This window comes from Stylophora pistillata, chromosome 12, assembly GCF_964205215.1.
Source record: "Stylophora pistillata chromosome 12, jaStyPist1.2, whole genome shotgun sequence".
NCBI classification, from domain to species: domain Eukaryota; kingdom Metazoa; phylum Cnidaria; class Anthozoa; order Scleractinia; family Pocilloporidae; genus Stylophora; species Stylophora pistillata.
In genome coordinates, this window is record NC_142530.1 from 8,424,672 (window position 1) to 8,450,793 (window position 26,122).

General features: G+C 38.2%; 1 protein-coding gene across 3 annotated transcripts in view; it reads right to left on the reverse strand.

Annotated features, from left to right (window-relative positions):
• Positions 1-25,269, reverse strand: part of LOC111334460 (uncharacterized) — a 30,692-nt gene extending 5,423 nt beyond the window's left edge. For 2 of the 3 annotated variants that reach the window (XM_022940203.2, XM_022940200.2), the window contains exons 1-36: positions 25,224-25,269; positions 23,849-23,918; positions 23,626-23,645; positions 22,575-22,955; positions 21,571-21,954; positions 21,237-21,347; positions 20,767-20,880; positions 20,186-20,566; positions 19,600-19,710; positions 18,854-18,967; positions 18,016-18,396; positions 15,990-16,100; positions 15,291-15,404; positions 14,232-14,612; positions 13,065-13,175; positions 12,367-12,480; positions 11,286-11,666; positions 10,927-11,037; positions 9,982-10,095; positions 8,828-9,208; positions 8,404-8,514; positions 7,837-7,950; positions 7,189-7,569; positions 6,184-6,294; positions 5,543-5,656; positions 4,913-5,293; positions 4,703-4,813; positions 4,422-4,535; positions 3,799-4,179; positions 3,558-3,668; positions 2,702-2,818; positions 2,394-2,510; positions 1,846-1,962; positions 1,529-1,645; positions 923-1,039; positions 606-722 (exon numbers count right to left, since the gene is read on the reverse strand). In XM_022940203.2, the coding sequence (XP_022795938.2) occupies positions 606-722; positions 923-1,039; positions 1,529-1,645; positions 1,846-1,962; positions 2,394-2,510; positions 2,702-2,818; positions 3,558-3,668; positions 3,799-4,179; positions 4,422-4,535; positions 4,703-4,813; positions 4,913-5,293; positions 5,543-5,656; positions 6,184-6,294; positions 7,189-7,569; positions 7,837-7,950; positions 8,404-8,514; positions 8,828-9,208; positions 9,982-10,095; positions 10,927-11,037; positions 11,286-11,666; positions 12,367-12,480; positions 13,065-13,175; positions 14,232-14,612; positions 15,291-15,404; positions 15,990-16,100; positions 18,016-18,396; positions 18,854-18,967; positions 19,600-19,710; positions 20,186-20,566; positions 20,767-20,880; positions 21,237-21,347; positions 21,571-21,954; positions 22,575-22,955; positions 23,626-23,645; positions 23,849-23,898 (6,496 nt within the window). In that variant the 5' untranslated portion in view covers positions 23,899-23,918; positions 25,224-25,269. The remainder of the gene's footprint in view (positions 1-605; positions 723-922; positions 1,040-1,528; positions 1,646-1,845; positions 1,963-2,393; positions 2,511-2,701; positions 2,819-3,557; positions 3,669-3,798; positions 4,180-4,421; positions 4,536-4,702; positions 4,814-4,912; positions 5,294-5,542; positions 5,657-6,183; positions 6,295-7,188; positions 7,570-7,836; positions 7,951-8,403; positions 8,515-8,827; positions 9,209-9,981; positions 10,096-10,926; positions 11,038-11,285; positions 11,667-12,366; positions 12,481-13,064; positions 13,176-14,231; positions 14,613-15,290; positions 15,405-15,989; positions 16,101-18,015; positions 18,397-18,853; positions 18,968-19,599; positions 19,711-20,185; positions 20,567-20,766; positions 20,881-21,236; positions 21,348-21,570; positions 21,955-22,574; positions 22,956-23,625; positions 23,646-23,848; positions 23,919-25,223) is intronic. The other variant, XM_088741263.1, reaches the window with a different exon arrangement.
• Between the last annotated feature and the right edge of the window lie 853 nt (positions 25,270-26,122).

Consider the following 26,122-nt stretch of genomic DNA (forward strand, 5'->3'; position numbering starts at 1 on the left):
TCCAATCGTTTTAATGACGCCCTTTTTAAGGTAAATTCAGGGTTAATTTTAAGTCGCATCTGTCACGTTGTGCAAGGTATCGAGCTCTAGCTACTTACGAAAGCAAACAAAAAAAATAATAAAGTACAAGAGACAATAGTTTTATATGTTGTAGTGCAATGTATTATTGGACCTAGCTAGCCTTGCAACAAGTTAAAAAAGAAAAACAGTTTAAATCAACCACGTTCTTTTGAATGGTTGACATGACACTCCATGTTATGGTAAGAATAACAAGGTACCAATTTCAGTGCACTGCTCACGGTAGCTTTCAAGAAGTGAACTGGATTGGATTGCAGTGGAAGAATTTTTTTTGAGGCAAACAGAGTTTCCAAATAAGAATCAAGAAAATTTCGGCCGTTAGGGAAAATTCCTCTAAAAAAAAAAAATCAATGACCCTAGCAAAGGAGAAACCCTAGAATGGACAGCAGCTATTAACAACGAATCGAGATCGAAAGTTAGCGAATATGCATTGCGTTTGCTCAAATCATAATTTCTTTCCACCCGATAAGCAGATCTCTTAGCCAAGTAAATAACCGAACAGCATAAGACTCGTTAGTTTTTTGTACCTAGTTCACAGTGCTTCCCTTGGTATCCACTTAAACACTGACATCGGTATCCACCGTGGGTATTGATACAGGAACCTCCATTCTTACATATGCCACTTATCAAACATTCATTTACATCTAAATAAGAAAAAATATACACTGAAGGTTAATTAATGAATATGAATTAAAAATTCCAAATAAAAAGTCGTATTTGTCGTGGGCCCCAAGAGACCCTTCAGCTTTAAACGCATAACTTTCTATCTCAGGCTCGTGCAGTTTTGATTGCTTTACAAATACATGTATCTATGCTGTGCAAAGCTTTGCAGAACTTCTTCTACCTGTTTCACAATGTTTCCCTTGAAATCCAGGGACACAAAGACACCTGTATCCTCCATTGCTGTTAACACAAGTGGCGCCATTTTTACACGGTTTTGTTGTTAGGCACTCGTTAATATCTGAAAGGTAAACGAAGAAATGTGGCTTGAGCCATTGCAACTTTGCGCATTACGTGATTTGGCTGATCTGCCTTATTGATGTAAGTATGAAAAAAAAAATCATATATATTTGCAGGAACGTTACGGCGCTTTTAAGTACACAACGATGTTACAAAATCTAGCCAACACAGGGTTATCTGATTTAGCTGGATTTGATTTAGAAAACGTGCCTTTTCGGTGTTTACCTAATGCAATTCTTACACCGGGTGCAATGGTTTCTTGAAATTCCGCTCGTACAACGAAGAAGGCACCCTCCGATTGTATAATCAGTTGTAAAATGAAATTGAGCGAGAGATTATACTATGCATACGTTCGAATGAAAACGTAACTCCGTGTGAGTAAGCAGTAGATTTCTCAGCCATAAAGGTTAAAAGCTTTCATTGACATGATTCAAGACACAACCGGCATAACATTCATTAGAATATAATACTCTTAAGGTACTCTTTGTACCTTGTTCACAGTGCTTCCCTTGGTATCCGCTCAAACACTGGCATCGATATCCACCACGGATATTGTTACAGGTACCTCCATTCTTACATATGCCGTTTATTAAACATTCATTTACATCTGAGTAAAAAAAAAATGCACGGGAAGATTATCAATGAACATTAATGAATAATTACTGATGAGACCGTATTATTTGCCGTGGGTTTCAAGGGACCCCTGTGCATCAATCGATTAGGTTTATAGGCCAGTTTCGTACAATTTTGATCGCTTCGCAAACACACTTGTGCAAGCTCTGCAAAGCTTTGCAGAACTTTTCGTACCTGTTTCACAATTTTTCCCTCGAAATCCAGGGACGCAAAGACACCTATATCCTCCATTGTTATTGACACAAGTGGCGCCATTTTTGCACGGTTTTGTTTTTAAGCACTCGTTGATATCTGAAAGGCAAAAGAAGAAAAGGTAGCTTTGAACCGTGGCAACTTTGTGCATTCCGTGATTTGACTGATCTATGTCATTGATGTAAGTATGAAAAAAAAAACCCTAAACACTTGAAGGAACGTTATGGTGTTTTTTTGTAAGGTTATCTGATTTCGCTGGTTTTGAGTCAGAAAATTTGCCTTTTCGATGTTTTATGACAAATGCGATCCTTATCTCGGGTGCCATGGTTTCTAGTAAACTCGGTGGGAAACGACAAAGGTACCTTTAAGATTATGTAAAGCATATGCTAAAATGAAGTCGTAACTCCGCTGAGTAAGCAGAAGATTTCTCAGCTATACACGTATAGCTTATATGCTTTTATTAACATTATTCAAGACCCAACCGGCATAACATTCGTCAGAATATGATACTCTCAAAGTATTCTTTGTACCTTGTTCACAGTGCTTCCCTTGGTATCCATTCAAACACTGACATCGATACCCTCCATGGGTATTGATACAGGTTCCTCCATTCTTACATATGCCATTTATTAAACATTCATTCACATCTAAATAAAAAAAATAATGATAAGACACGGAAGGTTTACGATAAGAATTAATAGATAGTTTCTTATAGGGAGTACTATTTTCCGTGGGTCGCAAGGGACCCTCGGCATTCTATGTCGGGCTTGTACAATTTTGATCATTTCACAAATACACGATTGCATGCTTTGAAAAACTTTGCAGAACTTTTTTGTACCTGTTTCACAATTTTTCCCTTGAAATCCAGGGACGCAAAGACACCTGTACCCTCCATTGCTATTAATACAGGTGGCGCCATTTTTGCACGGCTTAGTTGTTAGGCACTCGTTGATGTCTGAAAGGTAAACGAAAAAAGGTAACTTTGATAAAAGTATGCCATAAACATATGCAATTTATTGAACATTTATTCATATCTAAATAAAAAACATATTGACACACGGGAGGTGTATATATAGATGAAATGAATAGATGATTTCTTATTATTTGTCAGAGGGGAGCTAAGATATAGTTGTAGAGGGTTTAAGTAAGTTTTACAGAGGGGATAATTACTGTATCGTCTGTTGGAGTCGCTCTTAAGCAATATATAATACTGCAAATTGTTAAATACAGTAGTTAAGTTTGAAGGATTCAGTGTGGTGTTTTTCTTTCCGTTGAATTATACCGTGATAAGATTCATTTGAACCGTTTAATTGTTTGTTTGTTTGTTTCTTTTTGTTTTGTTTTGTTTTTTTTGTTTTTTTTCAGGCTAAACCTGTGCAGACTTCAATAACCACAAAGTCTTATGGCCTTCAATGCAAGAAGTCACGATGTATGAGAAAATGTGTCAGAATGTCACATGAGCACGTAACCTTCATGATTATTTGATTATGATAAACCTTTCTAATGACCTATAACCATTTTCTAAGCGTAATAATACTCAACGTTTTGTCAATTTTTTATTTGAATTTTTAATGACTACTATCGCACCTGGGAAGCCGATATTCGCCAACATTTCAAAGTAAGAGCAACAGAAAAATAACATCTTTTATCCTAAATCTACCATTAAGTTATTTTTTTCTCTTTTATTAACTAACCGTTTTCGCAATGCTTTCCGTGAAAACCTGAACGACAGACGCAAGAATACCCATCTGGTCTCTGGATACATGTTGCACCATTCTTGCATGGTTTATTTATTTTACACTCGCCTAGCAGGAAAACAGTCAACCAAGTCAACCACTTCAAACTTTACGTACACACTAGGACTACTAAATATACTAAACTTAGTATGTCTAATTCCCTGAAAAAATTAGTATGCATTTCATCAATACATCTTACCATATTCTGCATTGCCACAATAGCGGAGATAACACACTGGAGTCCTTGCAAGTTTATACACAAAGAATCCGTTGCATTTCTTTATCTGGATGTTCGCGTGCCAGTTACAGCATCTCGACCCCCAGTGGAAACACACTTTGCCATTGACAACTTGCCCAACTACCGATGGATGCGCAGTACTCAGCCAACCCGGAGCATGAGTTCCGCAGTAATGCTTCGGAACACAGGAGGTGGGCATCATGGTGCCTGCCGCCCCTGTAATTCTGTACCATTTTGGCGTTACTAAGTCCCTCTGGTCACATTTCAAGGTATTTCCTCTATGGACACTTGCAGCTCTTTCCCTGTCACTAAGGGTCTCGTAATGCAAACATGCATCAAACGCTACAAAAGAGGGTTGTGTAAGTTTTGAGAGAAATTGCTCAGCTATCATAATATATCTAGCCAGAGGCTACGTGCGACTCGCGACTAAACGCGATCAATTCCAATTTGCTACTCCAACAAAGAATACTTGAATGATTGGAATTTGGTAAATGTGAAGTTGCACATATATTAAATTGAAGAAAGTGTACTCGAAAGGACAATCGTTGCCTTCGGCAGAAAAAAAATATATCACTTCAGCTCACCTGTCTCGCAGTGACTTCCTAAAAATCCTGGTTTGCAATTGCATTTGTAACTTCCTGGTAAATTCTGACATGTTCCACCGTTGAGACATGGCCTAGTTGAGCATTCGTTGACATCTGGAAAAATGTACGAAAGGTTTTACTCTCAGCAATATGTAAAAAGAGTATGATGAGGATCTCCGCGCGCGCAATTTTAAAAAGGAATAAATAAATAGATAAAACAAGCAATAAAGGTAAAAAAATTAAAGGAAGAAAATGCAAGACAGTAGTATTGGCTCCCTTACCTTGCTCGCAATTTTTCCCTTGATAGCCAGGCTTACAAAGGCATTTGTATCCATCCTGGTTATTTACACAGGTAGCTCCATTTTGGCAAGGCCTGCTTGCTTTACATGGGTCTGTGAATAGTGGAGATAGATATGAATAAAGCTATCATTTAGACGAACCTTTCTTTTATCTAGCGAGATGGAAGATACAGGCTCGAATTCTACGCTTACCGAATCCTGAATTTCCGCAAAACCTCAGCCAACATACAGGAGTCCTCGTCAGCCTGTACACATAAAACCCGTTGCATTTCTTTATCTGGATGTTCGCGTACCAGTTACAACATCTAGACCCCCAATGGAAACACACCTTGCCGTTGACAACTTGCCCGACTACCGATGGATGCGCAGTGCTCAACCACCCCGGTGCATGAGTTCCGCAGTAATGCTTCGGAACACATGCCGTTGGCATCTGAGTGCCCGCTGCTCCGGTAAATCTGTACCATTTGGGAGTTACCAGATCCCTCTGGTCACACTTGAGGATATTTCCCCTAGGAACTCCAGCAGCTCGCTCTCTGTCATTTAGAACTTCATAATGTTTGCAGTTATCGAAAACTGCAATATGAATAAGATAAAAATATCACGGCATTCTCCCGAGTTAGCCTCGCGCCACTTAAGACAATGCAGTTGATTCGCAGAATATTGTAAATACTAGCAAGACTATCTTTGTTTCTAGACTACAATTCAACGGCAGGAAACTGCTCGAAGAAAACTTTTATAGAAAAAGTTTTAAAAGGTGTAATTTCAAAATTACAGGTAAAACAGTTACATCAATTACATAAAAAAAATGGTAAGCATACAAACCTATCTCGCAGTGCTTGCCAAGAAATCCTGATTTGCATTTGCACCTGTAGCTACCCTGTAAATTCTCACAAGTTCCACCGTTACGGCAAGGTTTCGAGACACATTCGTTAACATCTAAAGGCAAACCGAACATATTTGTCATTATCAATTATTATTACTATTATTATCATTGTAATTATTGTTGTTATCATCATTATTCTTGTAACGATATATTTGTATATAAATTTATGCATGGCAGTATCAAAACAAATAGAACGATGCACAGGTTCGAAGCTCGTCGGAGCCTAAATTGTATCAGCTGCAGGCTTCTTTTTTCGCCCTTCGTACATTCACTTCACCTTGAAGGATTACATCTACAATTCCTTCGCTATCAATTGGTTTAATTTGTCCGTGATCATATGTATAAAAGCTTATATTTCGAATTTAGAATAATATGAACTATTAAAAATATCATTTGACGCGGTGCATTGTTTTCTTTTTTGTTTGTTTGATTGTTTTTTTTTTACGTGGAGTAGTTTTCAATTACTTTCCAGCATACTGCTTGCCAATTGCAAAAAGTTTTACAAATGATTCGTCCCACCGTTTGTTCTTTCTAATTTTAGATCCATTGATTTTTAAGGATATACCTCGAATTACCTCACCTTGCTCGCAGTTCTTTCCTTGGTACCCAGGCTTGCAAAGGCATGTGTAACCACCATTCTGGTTGACGCAGGTGGCGCCATTTTGACAAGGCTTACTAGCTTTACACGGGTCTTGACGAGTTTGTAATGAAAAGTAAAACTACAGGTTATGGTAAAAGTATTTATGATCAGAGTGATAATAACGATAACAATGGTATTCAAGATGATGACAATGATGTAAATGAAGATACAAAGAAAACAATATCATCACATTGATAATTATGCCAAGGCTTTAAAGCCCAGTATAGGTTTGTTGGAATAATAGAAACATACAGAACGTAACATTTTATGAATAATGCTACCCTCTTTTCAAAATCTTTCTCGTTATGCGAGGGCAAAAGCCTCCATCACGAAATAACCACATAGCTCTATCCTGTAACACTACTATAAAACCGCTATGAGAAACAATTTGGATATATCAACAAAGTTGAAATGGTAAATTGGCCACCGTAATGATTACAAAAGCTGACGTTTCGAGCGTTAGCCCTTCGTCGGAGCGAATAGGGGAATTGTGGGTTGTGTGTACTTTTAAAGGCAGAAAATGGAGCTACGTTATTGGTGGGAGCATGGCAACGAGAAAAACATGAATAAATTAGTGGAATGAAAAGCGTTCCTTGATCCCTGTGGGATTTTTCATCTTTCAAACCGGCAGTCTAAATCCCACAGGGATCAACGAACGCTTTTCATTCCACTAATATATTCATGTTTTTCTCGTTGCCATGCTCCCACCAATAACGTAGCTCCATTTTCTGCCTTTAAAAGCACACACAACCCACTATTCCTCTATTCGCTCCGACGAAGGGCTAACGCTCGAAACGTCAGCTTTTGTAATCATTACGGTGGCCAATTTACCATTTCAACTTTGTTGCTTTATCCAAATTATTTCGTTACTCCCATCGACGCAGCCCCAAACAGTTTCTTTCGAAACTATCAGCCTTTATTCGCTATGAGAAACTATCGACTTACCAAACCCCGCGTTACCGCAATACCTCAGCCAGCATACAGGTGTCCTCGTGAGCTTGTACACGTAAAACCCGTTGCACTTCTTAATCTGGATGGCTGCATTCCAGTTGCAACAGTTGGAGCCCCAATGGAAACACACTTTCCCGTTAACGACCTGTCCGACTCTCGTTGGATGTGAGCCACTTAACCATCCTGGTGCATGCGTTCCGCAGTAATGTTTTGGAACACATGCCGTTGGCATCTGAGAGCCAGCTGCTCCTGTAAACCTGTACCATTTAGGAGTTACAAGGTCCCTTTGGTCACACTTGACAATATTGCCCCTGTGAACTCCAGCAGCCCTCTCTCTGTCATTGAGAACTTCATAATGTTTGCATTCATCGAAAACTGCAATAAGAGTAAGAAAAAAGATCACAATATTCTCCCAATTCGGCCCTAGTACCAGTTAATACAATGTATTCGCAAATTACCTTTAATACTTCCCAAAAACCATTTTTTTCTAAACTACACCGTAAATCTAAATAAAAGAAAAAAGGGGCTCGGATGAAATTTGCTATAGAAAAACTTCAAATTTACGGGCAAAATCTTGAGAGCAAAACAACAGCAAAAACCACAACATCACAATAAAGGAAAATAAAAGGCAAGCGTACAAACCTATCTCGCAGTGCTTGCCAAGAAATCCTGGTTTGCATTTGCATCTGTAGCTCCCTGGAATATTCTCACAAGTTCCACCATTACGGCAAGGTTTCGAGACACATTCGTTAACATCTAAAGGCAAATCGAACATATTTCTTTTCGGTTTTTTTTATTATTATTATAATTAATTTGTTTAGTTCATTTCAGAGAGTAAAAACAGTTAGAAGCATGCAAAGATTCTAAAGTCCTCGAAGCCACGATTTCATCAAGCTTTATTCTCGAAAATCCCCCAATCAGTTCACCCTAAAGTATATTTCGTCAATTCCTTCGTCATTTATTTAATTAATTTGTCTGTAGTCGGATACGCAAACGTCTGTATATGGAATTTTAAAAGGAACTTTCTTTACTGTTTTGATCATATGACTGAGGTACACGTTTTTTAGTTTTCTGTGTTGGGTAGTTTTCCATTCTTATCCAACAAACTACGTCTCATTTGTAGTAGGTTTAACAAGTAAAACGCGCCATCAGTTTTCTCTCTAGTTTTAGATCCAATGATTTTGAAGGTTATTCCTCTCGCTACCTCACCTTGCTCGCAGTTCTTTCCTTGGTACCCAGGCTTGCAGAGGCAAGTGTAACCTCCATTCTGGTTGACACAGGTGGCACCATTTTGACAAGGCTTACTCGCTTTGCACGGATCTTGAGGAATTTGAAATGAAAAGCCCAAACTCATAGTATTTTTCATCGGAATGATAATACTTCTAATAGTTATATTCAAAATGATAATACTGATTTCAGTGACGTTTAAAAGAAAACAATAATCATATCAATAATAACGCCGAGGCTTTAAACCAATAAGCATCATAGAAACGTACAAATATTGTCATTTCATGCTGTATTCTACCCTCTTTTCATGGCCTCTCTTGCAATCTAGAAGTCTCCATCGCGATATAATCATAGAGCTCTATCCTGTAATACTACTACAAAAAGTTACGAAAAACTATCGACTTACCAAACCCTGAATTCCCGCAATACCTTAGCCAACATACAGGTGTCCTTGTCAGCTTGTACACGTAAAATCCGTTGCATTTCTTTATCTGAATGGCTGCATTCCAATTGCAGCAGTTGGAGCCCCAATGGAAACACACCTTCCCATTGACAACCTGTCCTACTCTTGTTGGATGTGAGCCACTCAACCATCCTGGTGCATGAGTTCCGCAGTAATGTTTTGGAACACATGCTGTTGGCATTTGAGAGCCAGCTTCTCCTGTAAACCTGTACCATTTAGGAGTTACAAGGTCCCTCTGGTCACACTTAAGGAAGTTACCCCTATGACGCCCTGCAGCCCGCTCTTTGTCATTGAGAACCTCGTAGTGTTTGCATTCATCGAAAGCTATAAAAAGGAATATAGACAGTAAAAGACGGAGAATATGATATCAGTGGGTGCGAATATCTTGATTTACTGAATTTCTTCCTCTGATATTTTTTTGTAACTTTTTGTCTGTATTTCCAGTCATAGCCATGATCCGCTCATAACTATATTTAGAACTTATCTTTCATGGAAAATGATTGCACGAGAAGTCAATAATCATATATTTTCTTTACTTTTTTTGTTTCCTTATTTATTTAGTTTTTTTTTTTTCGTGTTTTATAATGAGTAACAAATGTGTGTTTAGTAACTGTACAGCAATGATGTGGAAACTCAAGAATCATACAGAATGTGCAATTGTTTATTTTATTTTGCTTAGTCATGCTGAGTTACAAATAGAATATGATGTATCAAATAATTAACAACTATTCACCGAAGTGGAGGTGGTTGGTGGTGGTTATTTACCAAGCCGTGAAGCGGCGAGGTAAATATCCACCACTAACCACCGACAGAGATAATATACGTTAATTTGTTAATTTGAGTGATTTCTTCGCTTGTCACGGATTATCCTAAATTGTTAATCATTTATATAAATTAGTAGAGCTCGCAATAAGTACTTTTGGTTATCACTGGATAAGTTGTCGATGAAGCTGTGTTACAGACAAGAAGTGGCTATCAATGACCCCTTACATAAAACCAACGAAAAAATTAAACATGCAAACAAATAACAAGAGTGAGGCAAAGTTTATTGTACTGGACAATGAAATTCATAAAATCATATGAGAGCCATTATTTACCAATCTCGCACTGTTTGCCAAGGAAACCTGGTTTGCATTTGCATCTGTAGCTTCCTGGTACATTTTCACACGCACCACCATTCCTACAAGGCCTCGTGCGACATTCATCAATATCTTAAATGCAAAAAAGGAACGCCCTCTTTCACCTGTGTAAGCTCTGTTTCACTGTATTCTACACAGGAGTAATTATCTTTCAGCCTAAGAAACAATCGCAGGCTCAACTTGAGACACAAAAATCAGCACTTCTTAAAAGAACGTTTGTATCCAAACTTAACTGTGACATTAAATGAGACAAAAAGCGCCCTCCCACAGATCGATAGGTGTTTTGAGATGGAATATGTACAAACGGTTGCGTCGTTTCAGATTTCCAATCCTTTTTGACAAATAACTTATAAAAGTTGTTGATATCTTGCAGTTGTAGGGCTGTTTTCCTTTACTGTTTTTAGATCGGACTACACAATAAAGGAAAAAAAAAAATTTTTCTGTTAAAACCTTAACATATGTTGTTCGGCGTGACATATCTGTAAGTTGATAAAGTTAACAGGTAATAATTCTTATTCTGTGGTACTTTCTTCACCATAAAGTTTCAGAGGGGATAAGTTCCCGCACAATCCAAATTTATTTCAATAGTACTCCATCTTTTCATATGGTAATAATATGACACCATGTTCAGAGGGGATAAGTTCCCACACAGTTCAAATATATGTCATGTTCAATAGTAATCCACCTTTTCATATGGTAATAATATGACACCATGTTCAGAGAGGATAATTTCCCACACAGTCCAAATATATTTCAATAGTAATCCATCTTTTCATATGGTAATAATATGACATCATGTTCTCATAACCAGTCTACCATGCATTGCACAGACACTTGCATTAATCAGTCCTAGGAGCTAATTTCTTCATAGTGATCATAGGAGTTATATTTCAAGCGCCTCACCTTGCTCGCAGTTCTCCCCTTGGTATCCGGGCTTACAAAGACAAGTGTATCCATAATTCTTATTAACACAGGTGGCCCCATTTTGACAAGGTTTGCTTGCCTTGCATGGATCTTAGGGGGAAAATGTGATGTAAATAAAAGGCATTCGTGTGGTCAACGTTTTTTCGAGAATGGATTTCTTTTGGCTCATGACAAATGGCATTAGAGGACAACCGTTAACGAGACTGTAAAACTATCCAAGTGGGACACGTGTAGCATACTCGATGTAAATACTTGAGGAAAGCTCAAAATCGCAGAGTGAATTAGGTGATCGTTCTCCTCTTGAGTTAAGAAAGAAAAAAGGGCGATACACAACTCACCAAATCCGGCATTGCCGCAATATCTCAGCCAACATACAGGTGTCCTTGTCAGCTTGTACACGTAAAACCCATTGCATTTCTTTATCTGAATGGCTGCATTCCAATTGCAACAGTTGGAGCCCCAATGGAAACACACCTTTCCATTCACAACCTGCCCGACTCTTGTTGGATGTGAGCCACTCAGCCATCCCGGTGCATGCGTTCCGCAATAATGTTTCGGAACACATGCCGTTGGCATTTGAGAGCCAGCTGCTCCTGTAAACCTGTACCATTTGGGAGCTACGAGGTCCCTCTGGTCACACTTAAGGAAGTTACCCCTGTGACGCCCTGCAGCCCGCTCTTTGTCATTGAGAACCTCGTAATGTTTGCATTCATCAAATACTTAAAGAAAAAAAGAAAAAAAAAACATAAAAAAAAACAACCGTTACCACAAAGGTCCGAAAACATTCCATTTGTCAGAAGTTTCAATTGTTTACACAATACTGGTTATATTTAACAACCGTAACAGAAACTAAATCTCTGAGGAGTCTAAGCAATTGTGATAACGAATAGTCACGTCGTCCAATTAAATGAGACTAGGCCAACAGAAAACAACCAATAAATGGGCTAAGTTTCTAAAGAAAGTGTGCTGCTGCGTCGGTGGGGAAAACAAGGCAATTTGGTTATATCAACTAAGTTGAAATTGTAAATTGGCCGCCATAAAGAGTTAAAAAGCTGATGTTTCGAGCGTTAACCCTTCGTCAGAGTGAATGACGAAGAGCTAACGCTTGGAACGTCAGCTTTTTAACTCTTTATGGTGGCCAATTTAAAATTTCAACTTAGTTGATATAACCAAATTACCAGAATTCAAATAAGATGATCCCGAGCATGGATGAAAAGAATGAAACAAGGAAACTTTCTTCGTTGGCATAGGCATGACTTAACGAAGTTACGCTTTACAACCTTCATGCTAACCGCATTTATCTAATTGCAGAAAAGAGCGATGCAAAGATAAGCAAATGACTCTAACTTGAAAGATGTCAAAAAAAGGATACATCTTATAAATAATTCGGAAGTCTACACTCAAGTGAATAGCACAAACCGATCTCGCAGTGTTTTCCTAGATATCCTGTTTTACACTTGCATCTGTAGCTTCCCGATAGGTTCTCGCAAGTCCCGCCATTACGGCAAGGCCTTCTAAGACATTCATTGACATCTGAAAATTGAAAACGATAGAGTAACGCATTTGATCGATGAAACATCCCGTTTGGAAAAGTCCTGCATGCAACAACGTGACGCTTCTTGGCAGAAAATAACCAAAACACAACTAGGGTTAAAATATATGACTTCAGTATTTATGAATTTTGTATTCAGTATCACTGGTTTTTAGATTGAAGTCACCAAAGGCTCTTCTTTTTCTTTCTTCCTGCAATTGGATCACGCAGGGAGAAGCGCTATCGCCGGATAATGTGTTTACTAAAAGCAAGCGTCGCAAATTCATATTTCCAAAACGTTTCTATTTTTGATCTCAAGGTTTCCTTGTTATAATTTCCTTACAAATGTAGTAATTGCTGAGGGAGCGTCGCCATCGAAAAAGCCACGCAACTGAGTCTTGACTTGGAATGTATATAACCTCGCGGCGCATGACAGTACGCACACGCTATTTATTGGGAAAAACAGATGAGTTCTAACCCACGATTAATTAATTATAAACAACTTGAGTTAAGGAAATCGTCGACTATTTCCAACGGTGTCTTTCTGGGTTATAGCTGATGACTTAATGTGAACTGCCTATTCAACCTTGTTCGCAGTTCATTCCTTGGTACCCAGGCTTGCAGAGGCATTTGTAACCTCCATTCTGATTGACACATGTGGCCCCATTTTGACACGGCCTGCTGGTTCTACAAGGATCTTGTAAAAAAAAAAGGTAAAATAAAAACATAATCTTTCCTCTTTGAAATGGATATATGTTGTATAGATTAAGAATTTTCAACTGCTTAACTAAATATTGGTTCAGTATGAGCGTTAAAAGTACTTCTTGATATAATTCGTACACCTTTTTTGGGGAGTAGGACAATCCGTTTCAAGTTGGATGGTTAGGTGGAGCTCCTATACCGTAATGCAATAATGTAAGTAAGAATAAACAAGACTATAGTACAGAATACATAAAGTTGAAGTAGGTAGGCAGAGACTAGCTCTATAGATTATGCCAATGGATTTTGAAACATTCCTAGCGATCTAAGCAATGTGCGGTTTCCATGGCAAATGTTCGTCAAGAATGACATCTAAAACGTAGACTATTTATCTCGATCAATAGTCCATTGGTTAACCTCTAATTTAATGTTAAAAGTTTCCCTTTTCTGTCTTGGCTTGAAAACCATGAAATTTGATTTAAGGATATTTATCGAAAGCTTATTGGCTCGTCACCAGTCTATTAAGTCAAGTAATTCTTCATTCGACGTTTTCTCGATAAGATACAGTTTATTTTGAGGGAAAAAGATGTTTGTATCTTCAGCTAAAAGAATGAAGTCTAGAACCTTCAAGACATCACACATATCATTCATGCAAATTAGAAAGAGCAGAGTTCCAAGAATGGAACCCTGGGGAATACCACACTTAATATTTGAATAGGATGAATTTAGTCCATTAAACTGAACAAAATGTATTTTGTTGTTTATACAGTCTTAAGCTTCAAGCAAATTAAATGCAACGCTACATATACCATAGTAAAGAAGCAATTTGATGGTTAACAATGTCAATGGCTTTAAACAAATCAACTAAACCCACCTTTATATCATTATGATCAATAGCAGAAGATATTTTGTCATATAAAAGAGCTATGCCTTATTCAGTTGAATGCTAGTTGCGAAAACCAAATTGATTGTCGGATAGTATAGGACACTTCCTCAAATAGTCAATGATACGATTGTAGACAAGTTTTTCTAAAAAAGGTCATACACAACTCACCAAATCCGGCATTGCCGCAATATCTCAGCCAACATACAGGTGTCCTTGCCAGCTTGTACACGTAGAATCCGTTGCATTTCTTTATCTGAATGGCTGCATTCCAATTGCAACAGTTGGAGCCCCAATGGAAACACACCTTTCCATTCACAACCTGCCCGACTCTTGTTGGATGTGAGCCACTCAGCCATCCCGGTGCATGCGTTCCGCAATAATGTTTCGGAACACATGCCGTTGGCATTTGAGAGCCAGCTGCTCCTGTAAACCTGTACCATTTGGGAGCTACGAGGTCCCTCTGGTCACACTTAAGGAAGTTACCCCTGTGACGCCCTGCAGCCCGCTCTTTGTCATTGAGAACCTCGTAATGTTTGCATTCATCAAATACTTAAAGAAAAAAGAAAAAAAACACAACCGTAAAAATACAACGGTTACCACGAAAGTCCGAAAACATTCCATTTGTCAGAAGTTTCAATTGTTTACACAATACTGGTTATATTTAACAACCGTAACAGAAACTAAATCTCTGAGGAGTCTAAGCAATTGTGATAACGAATAGTCACGTCTTCTAATTAAATGAGACTAGGCCAACAGAAAACAACTAATAAAGGGGGTAAGTTTCTAAAGAAAGTGCGCTGCTGCGTCGTTGGGGGTAATACGGCAATTTGGTCGCCGTAAAGAGTTGAAGAGCTGATATTTCCAGTGTTAGCCCTTCGTCAGAAGGAATGACGAAGGGCTAACGCTTGGAACGTTAGCTTTTTAACTCTTTACGGTGGCCAACTTAAAATTTCAGCTTGGTTGATATAACCAAATTAGCAGAAAACAAATAAGATGAGCCCGAGCATGGATGAAAAGGATCGATCGGACGGAACAAGGAAACTTTCTTCGTTGGCATAGGTATGACTTAACGAAGTAACGCTTTACAACCTTCATCCTAACCACATTTATTTAATTGCAGATAAGACCGACGCAAAGAAAAGCAAATGACTCTAACTTAAAAGATGTCAAAAAAGGATCCATCTTATAAATAATTCGGAAGTCTACACTCAAGTGAATAGTACAAACCGATCTCGCAGTTTTTTCCAAGATATCCTGGTTTACACTTGCATCTGTAGCTTCCCGATAGGTTCTCGCAAGTCCCGCCATTACGGCAAGGCCTTCTAAGACACTCATTCACATCTGAAAATTGAAAACGATAAGAGTAACGCATTTGATCGATGAAACATCCCATTTGGAAAAGTCCTGCATGCAACAACGTGACGCTTATTGGCAAAAAATAACCAAAACACAACTAGGGTTAAAATATATGACTTCAATATTTAAGAGTTTTGTATTCAGTATCAATGGTCTTTATATCGAAGTCCCCAAAGGCTCTACTTTTTCTTTCTTCCTGCAATTGGATCACGGAGGGAGAAGCACTATCACCGGATCATGTGTTTACTAAAAGCAAGCGTCGCAAATTTATATTTCCAAAACGTTTCTTTTTTTGATCTCAAGGTTTCCTTGTTGTAATTTCCTTACAAATGTAGTAATTGCTGAGGGAGCGTCGCCCTCGAAAAAGCCACGCAACTGAGTCTTGACTTGGAATGTATGTAACCTCGCGGCGCATGACAGTATGCACACGCTATTTAGTGGGAAAAAGAGATGAGTTCTAACCCACGATTAATTAATTATAAACAACTTGAGTTAAGGAAATCGTCGACTATTTCCAACGGTGTCTTTCTGGGTTATAGCTGATGACTTAATGTGAACTGTCTATTCAACCTTGTTCGCAGTTCATTCCTTGGTACCCAGGCTTGCAGAGGCATTTGTAACCACTATTCTGATTGACACATGTGGCCCCATTTTGACACGGCCTGCTGGTCCTACAAGGATCTTGTAAAAAAAAAAAAAGGTAAAATAACAACATAATCTTCCCTATTTGAAATCGATATATACTGTATAGATTAAGAATTTTCAACTGCTTAACTAAATGTAGGTTCAGTATGAGCGTTAAAAGTACTTCTTGATATAATTCGTACACCTTTTTTGGGGAGTAGGACAATCCGTTTCAAGTTAGATAGATAGGTGGAGCCCCATACCGTAATGCAATGATGCAAGTAAGGATAGACAAGACTATAGTACAGAATACATAAAGTTGAAGTAGGTAGGCAGAGACTAGCTCTATAGATTATACCAATGGATTTTGAAACATTCCTAGTGATCTAAGCAATGTGCGGTTTCCATGACAAATGTTCGTCAAGAATGACATCTAAAACGTAGACTCTTTATCTCTATCAGTAGTCCATTGGTTAACCACTAATTTAATGTTAAAAGTTTCTCTTTTCTGTCTTGGCTTGAAAACCATGAAATTTGATTTAAGGATATTTATCGAAAGCTTATTGGCTCGTCACCAGTCTATTAAGTCAAGTAATTCTTCATTCGACGTTTTCTCGATAAGATTCAATTTTTTTTTGAGAGAAAAAGATGTTTGTATCTTCAGCAAAAAGAAGGAAATCTAGAACCTTCAAGACATCACACATATCATTCATGCAAATTAGAAAGAGCAGAGTTCCAAGAATGGAACCCTAGGGGACACCACACTTAATATTTGAATAGGATGATAAGTCCATTAGTCCACACTTAATATTTGAATGATAAATCAATATAGTTAATATTTGAGTTGATAAGTCAATATAAGTTAATATTTGAATGATAGGATGATAAGTCCATTAGTCCACACTTAATATTTGAATAGGATTAAGTCCATTAAACTGAACAAAATGAATTTTGTTGTTTATACAGTCTTAAGCTTCAAGCAAGTTAAATGCAACGCTACATATACCATAATAAAGAAGCTTATGTAGTAGAATTTGATGGTTAACCATGTCAGTTGCTTTTAAAAAAATCAACTAAACCCACCGTTATATCATTATGATCAATAGCAGAAGATATTTTGTCATATAAAAGAGCTATGCCTTATTCAGTTGAATGCTAGTTGCGAAAACCAAATTGATTATCGGATAGTTAACAACTATTCACAGAAGTGGAGGTGGTTAGTGGCGGATATTTACCGAGCCGCGAAGCGGCGAGGTAAATATTCACCGCTAACCACCGACACTGAGGTGAATAGTTGTTTTAGTATATACTAAAACAGTGAGATAATGTACACCACCAAAAATTGATTTTAATTCATACATTTCAGCAACTATTCCAACATTTTCCCGCACATAACGATCCAACGCGGCTAGGATCGCGGTAAGTGATTTTTTGTTTTTGTTGTAAAACCTGCCGTCTCGTTTTTTCGCTGACAGATAAATTTTCTGAGGACATTTGTTTAGCTCTGGTGGCGACATTTCTTCAAATGGTGTTACAAACTCTTTCTGTATTTGAAACCATTTTGTAAAAAATACCATTTAACTTTGATTTTCAAGTGAACAAGTGAGGTTACGCAAGATTAATTTGCATTTGTGAACAAAACCTTTTTCATTGGTTTTTATCGATAAACTCCGAGTTACCAGTACCTTTAAACACGGCCAAACCAAATTTAGTCGCTTTCTGTGTTTTCAGGGACTGCTTCGTCGTTATTTGAGTGATTTCTTTGCTTGTCACGGATGCAAACCGGCACGCCATTTTTTCCCAAGTTGCTCGGAGGTAAATAGCAAAGTATATTCGGAGTTTGACTAGCCAATCAGAGCGCGCCTTCAACGCTATCCACTGTTTTAGTATATATTAATATAGGACACTTACTCAAATAGTCAATGATACGATTGTAGAGAAGTTTTTCGAAAAAAGGTCATACACAACTCACCAAATCCGGCATTGCCGCAATATCTCAGCCAACATACAGGTGTCCTTGCCAGCTTGTACACGTAGAATCCGTTGCATTTCTTTATCTGAATGGCTGCATTCCAATTGCAACAGTTGGAGCCCCAATGGAAACACACCTTTCCATTTACAACCTGCCCGACTCTTGTTGGATGTGAGCCACTCAGCCATCCTGGCGCATGGGTTCCGCAGTAATGTTTTGAAACACATGCCGTTGGCATTTGAGAGCCAGCTGCTCCTGTAAACCTGTACCATTTGGGAGTTACAAGGTCTCTCTGGTCACACTTAAGGAAGTTACCCCTGTGACGCCCTGCAGCCCGCTCTTTGTCATTAAGAACCTCGTAGTGTTTGCATTCATCAAATACTGAGGGGGGAAAAAACAAAAACAAAACAAAACAAAACAAAAAACAGAACAACCGTTAACATGAAGGTCCAAAATCATTCCATTTGTCAGAAATTTCCATTGTTTACACTATACTGGTTATATTTAACAACCGTAACAGAAACTCAACCCCCGAAGAGTCTAAGCTATTGTGTTACCGAATAGTAACGTCGTCTAATAAGATGAGACTGGGCCAACAGAAAACAAATAAGATGAGCCCGAGCATGGATGAAAAGGATGAAACAAGGAAACTTTCTTCGTTGGCATAGGCCTAACATAACGAATTTACGCTTTACAACCTTCATCTCAACCACATTTTTCTGAATGTACACGAGCCCGATGTAAAGATAGCCAAATGACTATAACTTAAAATATGTCAAAAAAAAAGATTCATTTTATAGATAACTGGTAAGTCTACACTCAAGTTGATAGTACAAACCGATCTCGCAGTGTTTTCCAAGATATCCTGGTTTACACTTGCATCTGTAGCTTCCTGATAAGTTCTCGCAAGTCCCGCTATTACGGCAAGGCCTCGTAAGACACTCATTGACATCTGAAAATTGAAAACGATAAGAGTAACGCATTTGTTCGATGAAACACCTTCTTTGAAAAAAAGTCCTGCATGTAAATATATGACGCTTATTGGCAGAAAATAACCAAAACATAATTACGGTTAAAATTTGTGTTTTACAATAGTTAAGAATTTTGTTTTATTTAGTATCAATGGTCTTTAGAAGGAAGTGACTCAAGGCTCTTCTTTTTTATCTTCCTGCAATGAGATCACGAAGGGAGGAGCGCTTTCGATCATGTGTTTGCTAAGTGCAAGCGTCGCAAGCTGCGAGCCTGATTTCTCCAACAAAACTAATCAGCAAATTTATATTTTCTAAACGTTTCTTTTTTTGTTCTCAAAGTTTCCTTGTTGTAGTTTTCTTACAAAATTATACAGTGATTGCTAAGGAAGCGTCGTCTTCAAAAAAAAACACGCAACTGAGTCTTGACTTGGAATACATATAACCTCACGGTGCATGACAGTACGGACACGTTATTAAATCGGTTGGGGAAAAAGAGATGAGTTCCGTCCGACGATCAATTGACTATAGCCAATTTGAGTTGAGCAAACCGTTCATTTTCAGCGGTGTCTTTCTGGGTTATAGTTGATGATTAAATATTCACTGTCTATTTAACCTTGCTGGCAGTTTATCCCTTGGTACCCAGGCTTGCAGTTGCATTTATAACCACCATTCTGGTTAACACATGTGCCCCCATTTTGACACGGCCTGCTGGTTCTACAAGGATCTTGTAAAAAAAAAAAAAAAAAAAAGAGGGAAAACGAATGCGGTTATCTCCGGAACATATCTTATGAAACGGAATCACTTAAGGTGACTCTGTTGAACAATAGGCCAATTGACATATGTGTTACTTAGTTGCCAAGCCTTCGATTGGGAGTGAGGCTGAAGGTGACCTAGTTGTGATAGAGACCAGTAACTAGTTAGCATGATAACAGAGTAATTTACGTTTGAAAAGCGGAAACGTTTGTATTTAAACAAGGTCACCCTTAGCCTCGCTCCTCTTCAAAGGCTTAGAAACCAAGTCCGCAACTATAAAATGAACTATTAATTACGAGCAATCATTTGCTTCCCATGGCGTGTATCTTTACACAGAATGTGTGCCCTTTTGTTTCAAATAATAAGCAAAAAACTTGCAAAATTACACTAGAACCAAAGTTTTCCAATACAAATGTGTTATTTCTTTGTATAAGAACATGACTCACTGAAGCCCGCATTTCCACAATACCGCAGCCAACATACAGGAGTCCGTACCAACTTGTACACGTAAAACCCGTTGCATCTCTTTATCTGAACGCTTGCACTCCAACTGCAACAATTAGAACCCCAATGGAAACACACTTTGCGGTTTACAACTTCGCCAACTCTTGTCGGGTGTGAGCCAGTTAGCCAGCCCGGTGCATGGGTTCCGCAGTAATGTTTAGGAACACATGACGTGGGCATCTGGGTACCAGCTGCTCCGGTAAACCTGTACCATTTGGGAGTTACAAGGTCCCTTTGGTCACACTTAAGGGTGTTTCCCCTGTGAACTCCTGCAGCTCGCTCCCTGTCACTGAGAACTTGGTAATGCTTGCATTCATCGTGCGCTTATAGTGAGGAAAATTGGTTTGACAATCAGTTTTGTAGGAAAGGAATGTTCCGACATAGGTTAACTTTGTGAGGATCGCAAGTATGCAATAAGCTATTCAAATATACCTAGAAAATATTCAGTATGAAATTTTGGCCAATCAAGAAACAGGTGTTTACGAAACACATTTTGTAAAATCATTTTGCAAAATCAACCTACCGATCTCGCAGTGTTTCCCGAGAAATCCTGGTTTGCATTTGCATCTGTAACTTCCTGGTAGGTTCTCACAAGTTCCACCGTTACGGCAGGGTCTAGTGTTGCATTCATTTACATCTGTTCATAGACAAAAGGTTTTCCGTTTTTAACATTGCAAGTCTTTCAACAGTTGCATTGCGCGCCGATTTAAGTATGTTTTCGATTTGTTCTTTTATTTTACGCGTCAGTACCAATTTCCTATCCATTATCCGTTTTATTTTGTGTTGTATAATCGTGTTGCAGACGTCACCGCGAAATCGACTAATGAGAACTTTATACCTTTCCTACCGGTACCCGAAGTACGCTCATTCTTTTTCTTATTGAGCCAGTGCATACTGTAGTACACTTCTATCTAATGATTTCCTCTGAGGTCAGAGGAAATTAAGAACTCTTGAAGGTTTTCTAACCTGATTACAATTGAGTAAAGGAGTTACCGTGCTCGCAGTTGACACCATGATACCCTGGCTTGCAGTTGCATGTGTAGCCACCATTTTTGGGAACACACGTGGCACTATTCTTGCACGGATTGCTTACCTTGCACACATCTATTTAAAGAGAAAATATGAGTACCGTGTCAATCACATGATGTTTATTCTTCTCCATGCAAGTCTCATAAACTTAGATAGCAAGTACTGACATTGTAGTTTTGGTGGTCTTTTACTGTTTCCTCGTTTTTCGTTTGGATCTTATGAGTCGGAAGATTTTAAGAAGATGCACCAAAAAGAAAACTTGAAAACTTCTACTTCAAATATCCTGCGTTTGACATACCGAATCCTGCGTTTCCGCAGTAGCGAAGCCAACAAACAGGGGTCTTGTGAAGTTTGTAAACGTAAAACCCATGACATTTTTTTATCTGAATATTGGTATTCCAGTTGCAGCAGCTTCCTCCCCAGTGAAAACAGACTTTGGCGTTGACAGTTTGCCCCACACTTGTTGGGTGGGCTCCACTCAACCAACCCGGAGCATGCGTTCCACAGTAATGCTTAGGAACACAGGAGGTGGCCATCATACTTCCTGATGCCCCAGTGAACCTGTACCACTTTGCTTCCCCAGGCATGTCATATTTGTCACATTTAAGGATATTTCCCCGTGGAACGCTGGCAGCTCTGGTTCTATCGTTTAACTGTAAATAGTCAGTGCAGCCATCGTCCCCTGATGAAGAGTATAAGTGTTCAATAATTTTATTCTTAGAACCGGCAAAGTCATACCTCGCCGTGCAGTGTCCTAGTGGGCCTTATCAGGAAACTAGAGAACCATGAGCACCAGAAATATTTATAGAATGTTACTTTGTTTTAAGGAACACGACAATTAAGCGTCAGCATGTTCAGTAAACTTAACGGCAGAAAATAATGGTTTTCAGTTTACGGCTTGAAGATTAATTTCTTAACTCGAACTTGATTGTGACTGGTTAAATTCGCAAGTGACCTGTCAGAATCTGATCAAAATGTCTACGATTTCTTTTGCTTCGAAGTCAGTGTTTGCCATACAAACCAGTCACGTTTTTGACTCAGAAATATCATATTTTCTCGTTGATTATTTAAGAGTTATATTTTTTTCAGCAGTAGGGCACTGATGATAAGATCCGTATGCAAGGTTTTGAAAAGTATTATTTTTCAAACCTTTCGACGGATGAACTGATGTTTAAAGCGTCCAATTAGGTGTATCTATGTGTTTCGTAATTACTCATCTTCCCTTCTAAAAAATTGCTTGACATTATTTGAAATATAGCGTAGTAAATCGCTTTCGTTGTCTTAAAACTAGTCGTAACTCACCAAAGCCTCCATTCCCACAAAAACGAAGGTAACAACATGGTGTTTTACCAAGCTTGTAAATGTAAAAGCCATTGCATCTCTTGATCATAATATTTGACGACCACCGGCAGCAGTTTCCGGACCAGTGAAAGCAAGCTTTGCCGTTGATGATTTGTCCAGTTCTAGTTGGATGCGCTGTACTGAGCCAGCCAGGCGCGTGGGTTCCGCAACGGTTAGTGGGCACACACTTAGTTGGCATCTGCGTGCCAGCCGCTCCAGTGAAACGGTACCATCTGGAGGTTGGAATATCCCGCTGATCGCATCTAAGGACGTTGCCCCTTGGGAGACTAGCAGCCCTCGTCCTGTCATTAATCACGTGATAGCTATGGCAGTAGTCATGTCCTGTCATGTCAGACATTATTAGAGAGCATTAGATTTGAATCATGCAAATAAGAAGAAATAAAGAAAAACGTTTCCTTTTTCGCAGCAACAACTTGGGTGAACAAAATGTATAACGAAGTAGAATAACCTCCCTAGTCATCGCCACTTATTTGAGGGTTTTTAAAGAGCCATTAGCAATTTGAGCCTGCTCCAATTAAGCGCAAATTAGGTACTAGACTGTTTCAGCAGTCTTCATTATGGCTTAGGAACTGAAATGATCAAAAATTGATATTTCTCATAATTTGCTGAAGTTTCTATAAATTATCGAGTTCTACTGCATCAAAGGACCGGAATTTTGCTTAAATTCTATACTGAGAAATTATTTACCCACAGAACCTTTTTAATATCGAGGATGATAAGTCATCTCTTTAAAGCAAATAGTTATATTTACCTAAAAATTAGGAAATTTTATATCTTGTTATGAATTTCCTTGTAATCTTGGAAAAGTTAATCAAACCTTATCTTTATCTAGGTTTAGGGCATGCGCTTACGGCCGATTACACTGTAAGTTGTTTGATGAAATAATGAATTAATGAGATGAAAAAAGAAAAATATCAATACACTTGTTTTTGATCATCATCAAACGTTAACGTTAGTCAGGTAATTAAAGATAAGAGAAAGGTCTACCAACCGTTGGTTTGTTTGTATGTCCTGAAAGGTAAATTAAGATACAAAATTAATATTTTCGATATTAAAAACCGGTTTTAAGTAAACCAAAGAGAAGTAGAATAACCAGGAAAATGACAAGTATGTTTAGAAATATCAATTAACAAACCAGAGGACAAATCATGTTTTTAAAATGTTTTTCTTCTTCGCTGAGAACAAGAAGATCGTTAAAATGACACTGTACTTACGTTGATGATACCAAGAGAGTTATCACCCATTTGATAATTCTAAAATCCATCTCAGGATCGACTGCCACTTCTGAAAGAGAAGACAAATTCCACTGGAAATTAATTTATTGTTTAAAATCAATTAGAACATAGCTAGCAGAGTCGCGCAATCAAATTCATTATACGTAAGCGTGCTCAAAATCCCGATAGTGTACGCTGATAACGTCAGCAAATCCGACTTCGCCAGAATTTTTTTTGTTCGCGCGAGCGACCATTGCTAGTGCGGGGAAAAATAATACATTTCGCGACAATAATGGATACAAAAAGAAACTCGCCCTGCTAGTCCGAAAACGAAGACAATGTTTCGACCTTTTCCCATGGGCTAGAGTTCTTAAATGAGGCAGAAAAAGAGAAAAACAAAGGAAAAGGAGACTCGGCATCAGCGCCGTCACGATTCGCTTCAACTGATATTGTTGTCCGTTTTTCGCGTCGCATTTGATGCACAATTCCACCGGCTATGTTCTAAAACAATTGGTTCATGCTTTCAGCTGTGCACTATCGAGTTATGGAGCACGTGGGAAGTTTGGAAAGCACTCAAGAAGCTAGAGTTGCCCTCGGCTATCGCCTCGGGCAACTCTTACGCTTCTTTCGTGCTCTCCAAACTTCCCGCGTGCTCCATAACTCGATAGTGCACGCTAAAGCATGAACCAATTGTTAAGTGGTTTTGTGAACGAATGCCATTCCAGAAAACGGAATTTTCGCTACTGGTATTAAGCAACGGCCATTTATTCATTTTGACGTCAACAGTAATCTTTCCTCACATGTGAACTTAACCACAACATTATAGCAATATTTAAAACTGTTACAAAAATAGGTGCAACACTCCTCCATTCACCCTAATATTGTATAAATGTTCTCTGATAATCGACTGAAATCTATCTTGAAAAGCAGAGAGGCAATGTATGTATTTTATTAAAATGTCACTCACATCAGTCCACGTGGCAATCGTCAGGACACCACGTTTCCCTCATTTTTCAATGGCCAAGAGAATATCATTTTATAGTTGTCATCATTGTGACCCGAAATGAATGGTCAGTCTAAGCAATTTGGGACATTGGATTACGTAATCTTTACTAAAACTGTTGTCTATTGATAAGAATCTTTTGCCCATGCGGAAAAATGGCTACTTCCCTCTTGAAGTTGAAACCCATTTTTTACCTGTTACTAATTTCTATTTTTCCCTTCATTTATCCATATAAAATAAATGAAAAATAGGGGATTGTAATTTTCAGTAACTAACAGATAATTTTCCTTATTTCCTCCATCTCCTGAAAATCAACAGGTTCTCGTTGTCGCTGCTAGCTGAGCATTATAAAAAAAAAAATCACACACTTACCAGCAACGACACGAGAAGTGTCAGACGATTGGCTGTTGAAGAGAAAAGTGCTCCTTCGTTCTGTTGCACACTTATAAATTGAAAAAGAACCACAAATATTGAATTTTTTCATGGAACTTTTCGAAATTGATTATTTCTATTTTAATGAAAATCTGATTTGTTAACTACTGTGTAACAGATGTGCAGAGAGTTAATTTTGAATTAGACATGCTCAAACCTTGCATGGTTTAAAACGAAATCATTTATACCATAAGGATCCAAATGCATGTACCTATAGGGTTAAAAAAGTGAAAGGAAAAAGTACAATTTGATTTTAGAGGGTAACGTTGGTAGAAATAAATCTATAAAACTAATCTTATCTAATTAAAAAAAACTTAAATAATGACATTGTAAAATTGCTTAAATGCCATGGAGTACATGGATAAACAGTAAATATGACTTGAGGAGAAGCTCAAAAACACTGATGATATTTAAAAAGGAGAGTTAAAATACAAGGAGAAATGGGAAGCTATTATTCGATATTTCACAGATAGGAGTCTTTTAAAGTCGTTTTCATATGTCCTCTATTGAAGAAAAGGTGGAAGTAAAAAAGTTAGTGCGTGGGTGTCCTATTGCATTGACGCACTTTCTACCGGCTACCCGCCCTGAATAAAAGCTTCAAAAATGGGAGAAATGATAACTTTTTGTCAGGTTTGGACAAAACTTTCAATTTGAACAGAAAACCTATATTTTTGGATACCCAGACTTTTCATTTTTTGTTGTTACTGCACTGAACATCATGTATATTCATTCTTGCAATTAATGCGTCTCTAGAACGAGGCACTTCATTTTCTTGGAATAGCGTGGCTAGAAACATCTGTCACAAAACGAGTTTCCTAGAACCATCTTTCCATGCCAGC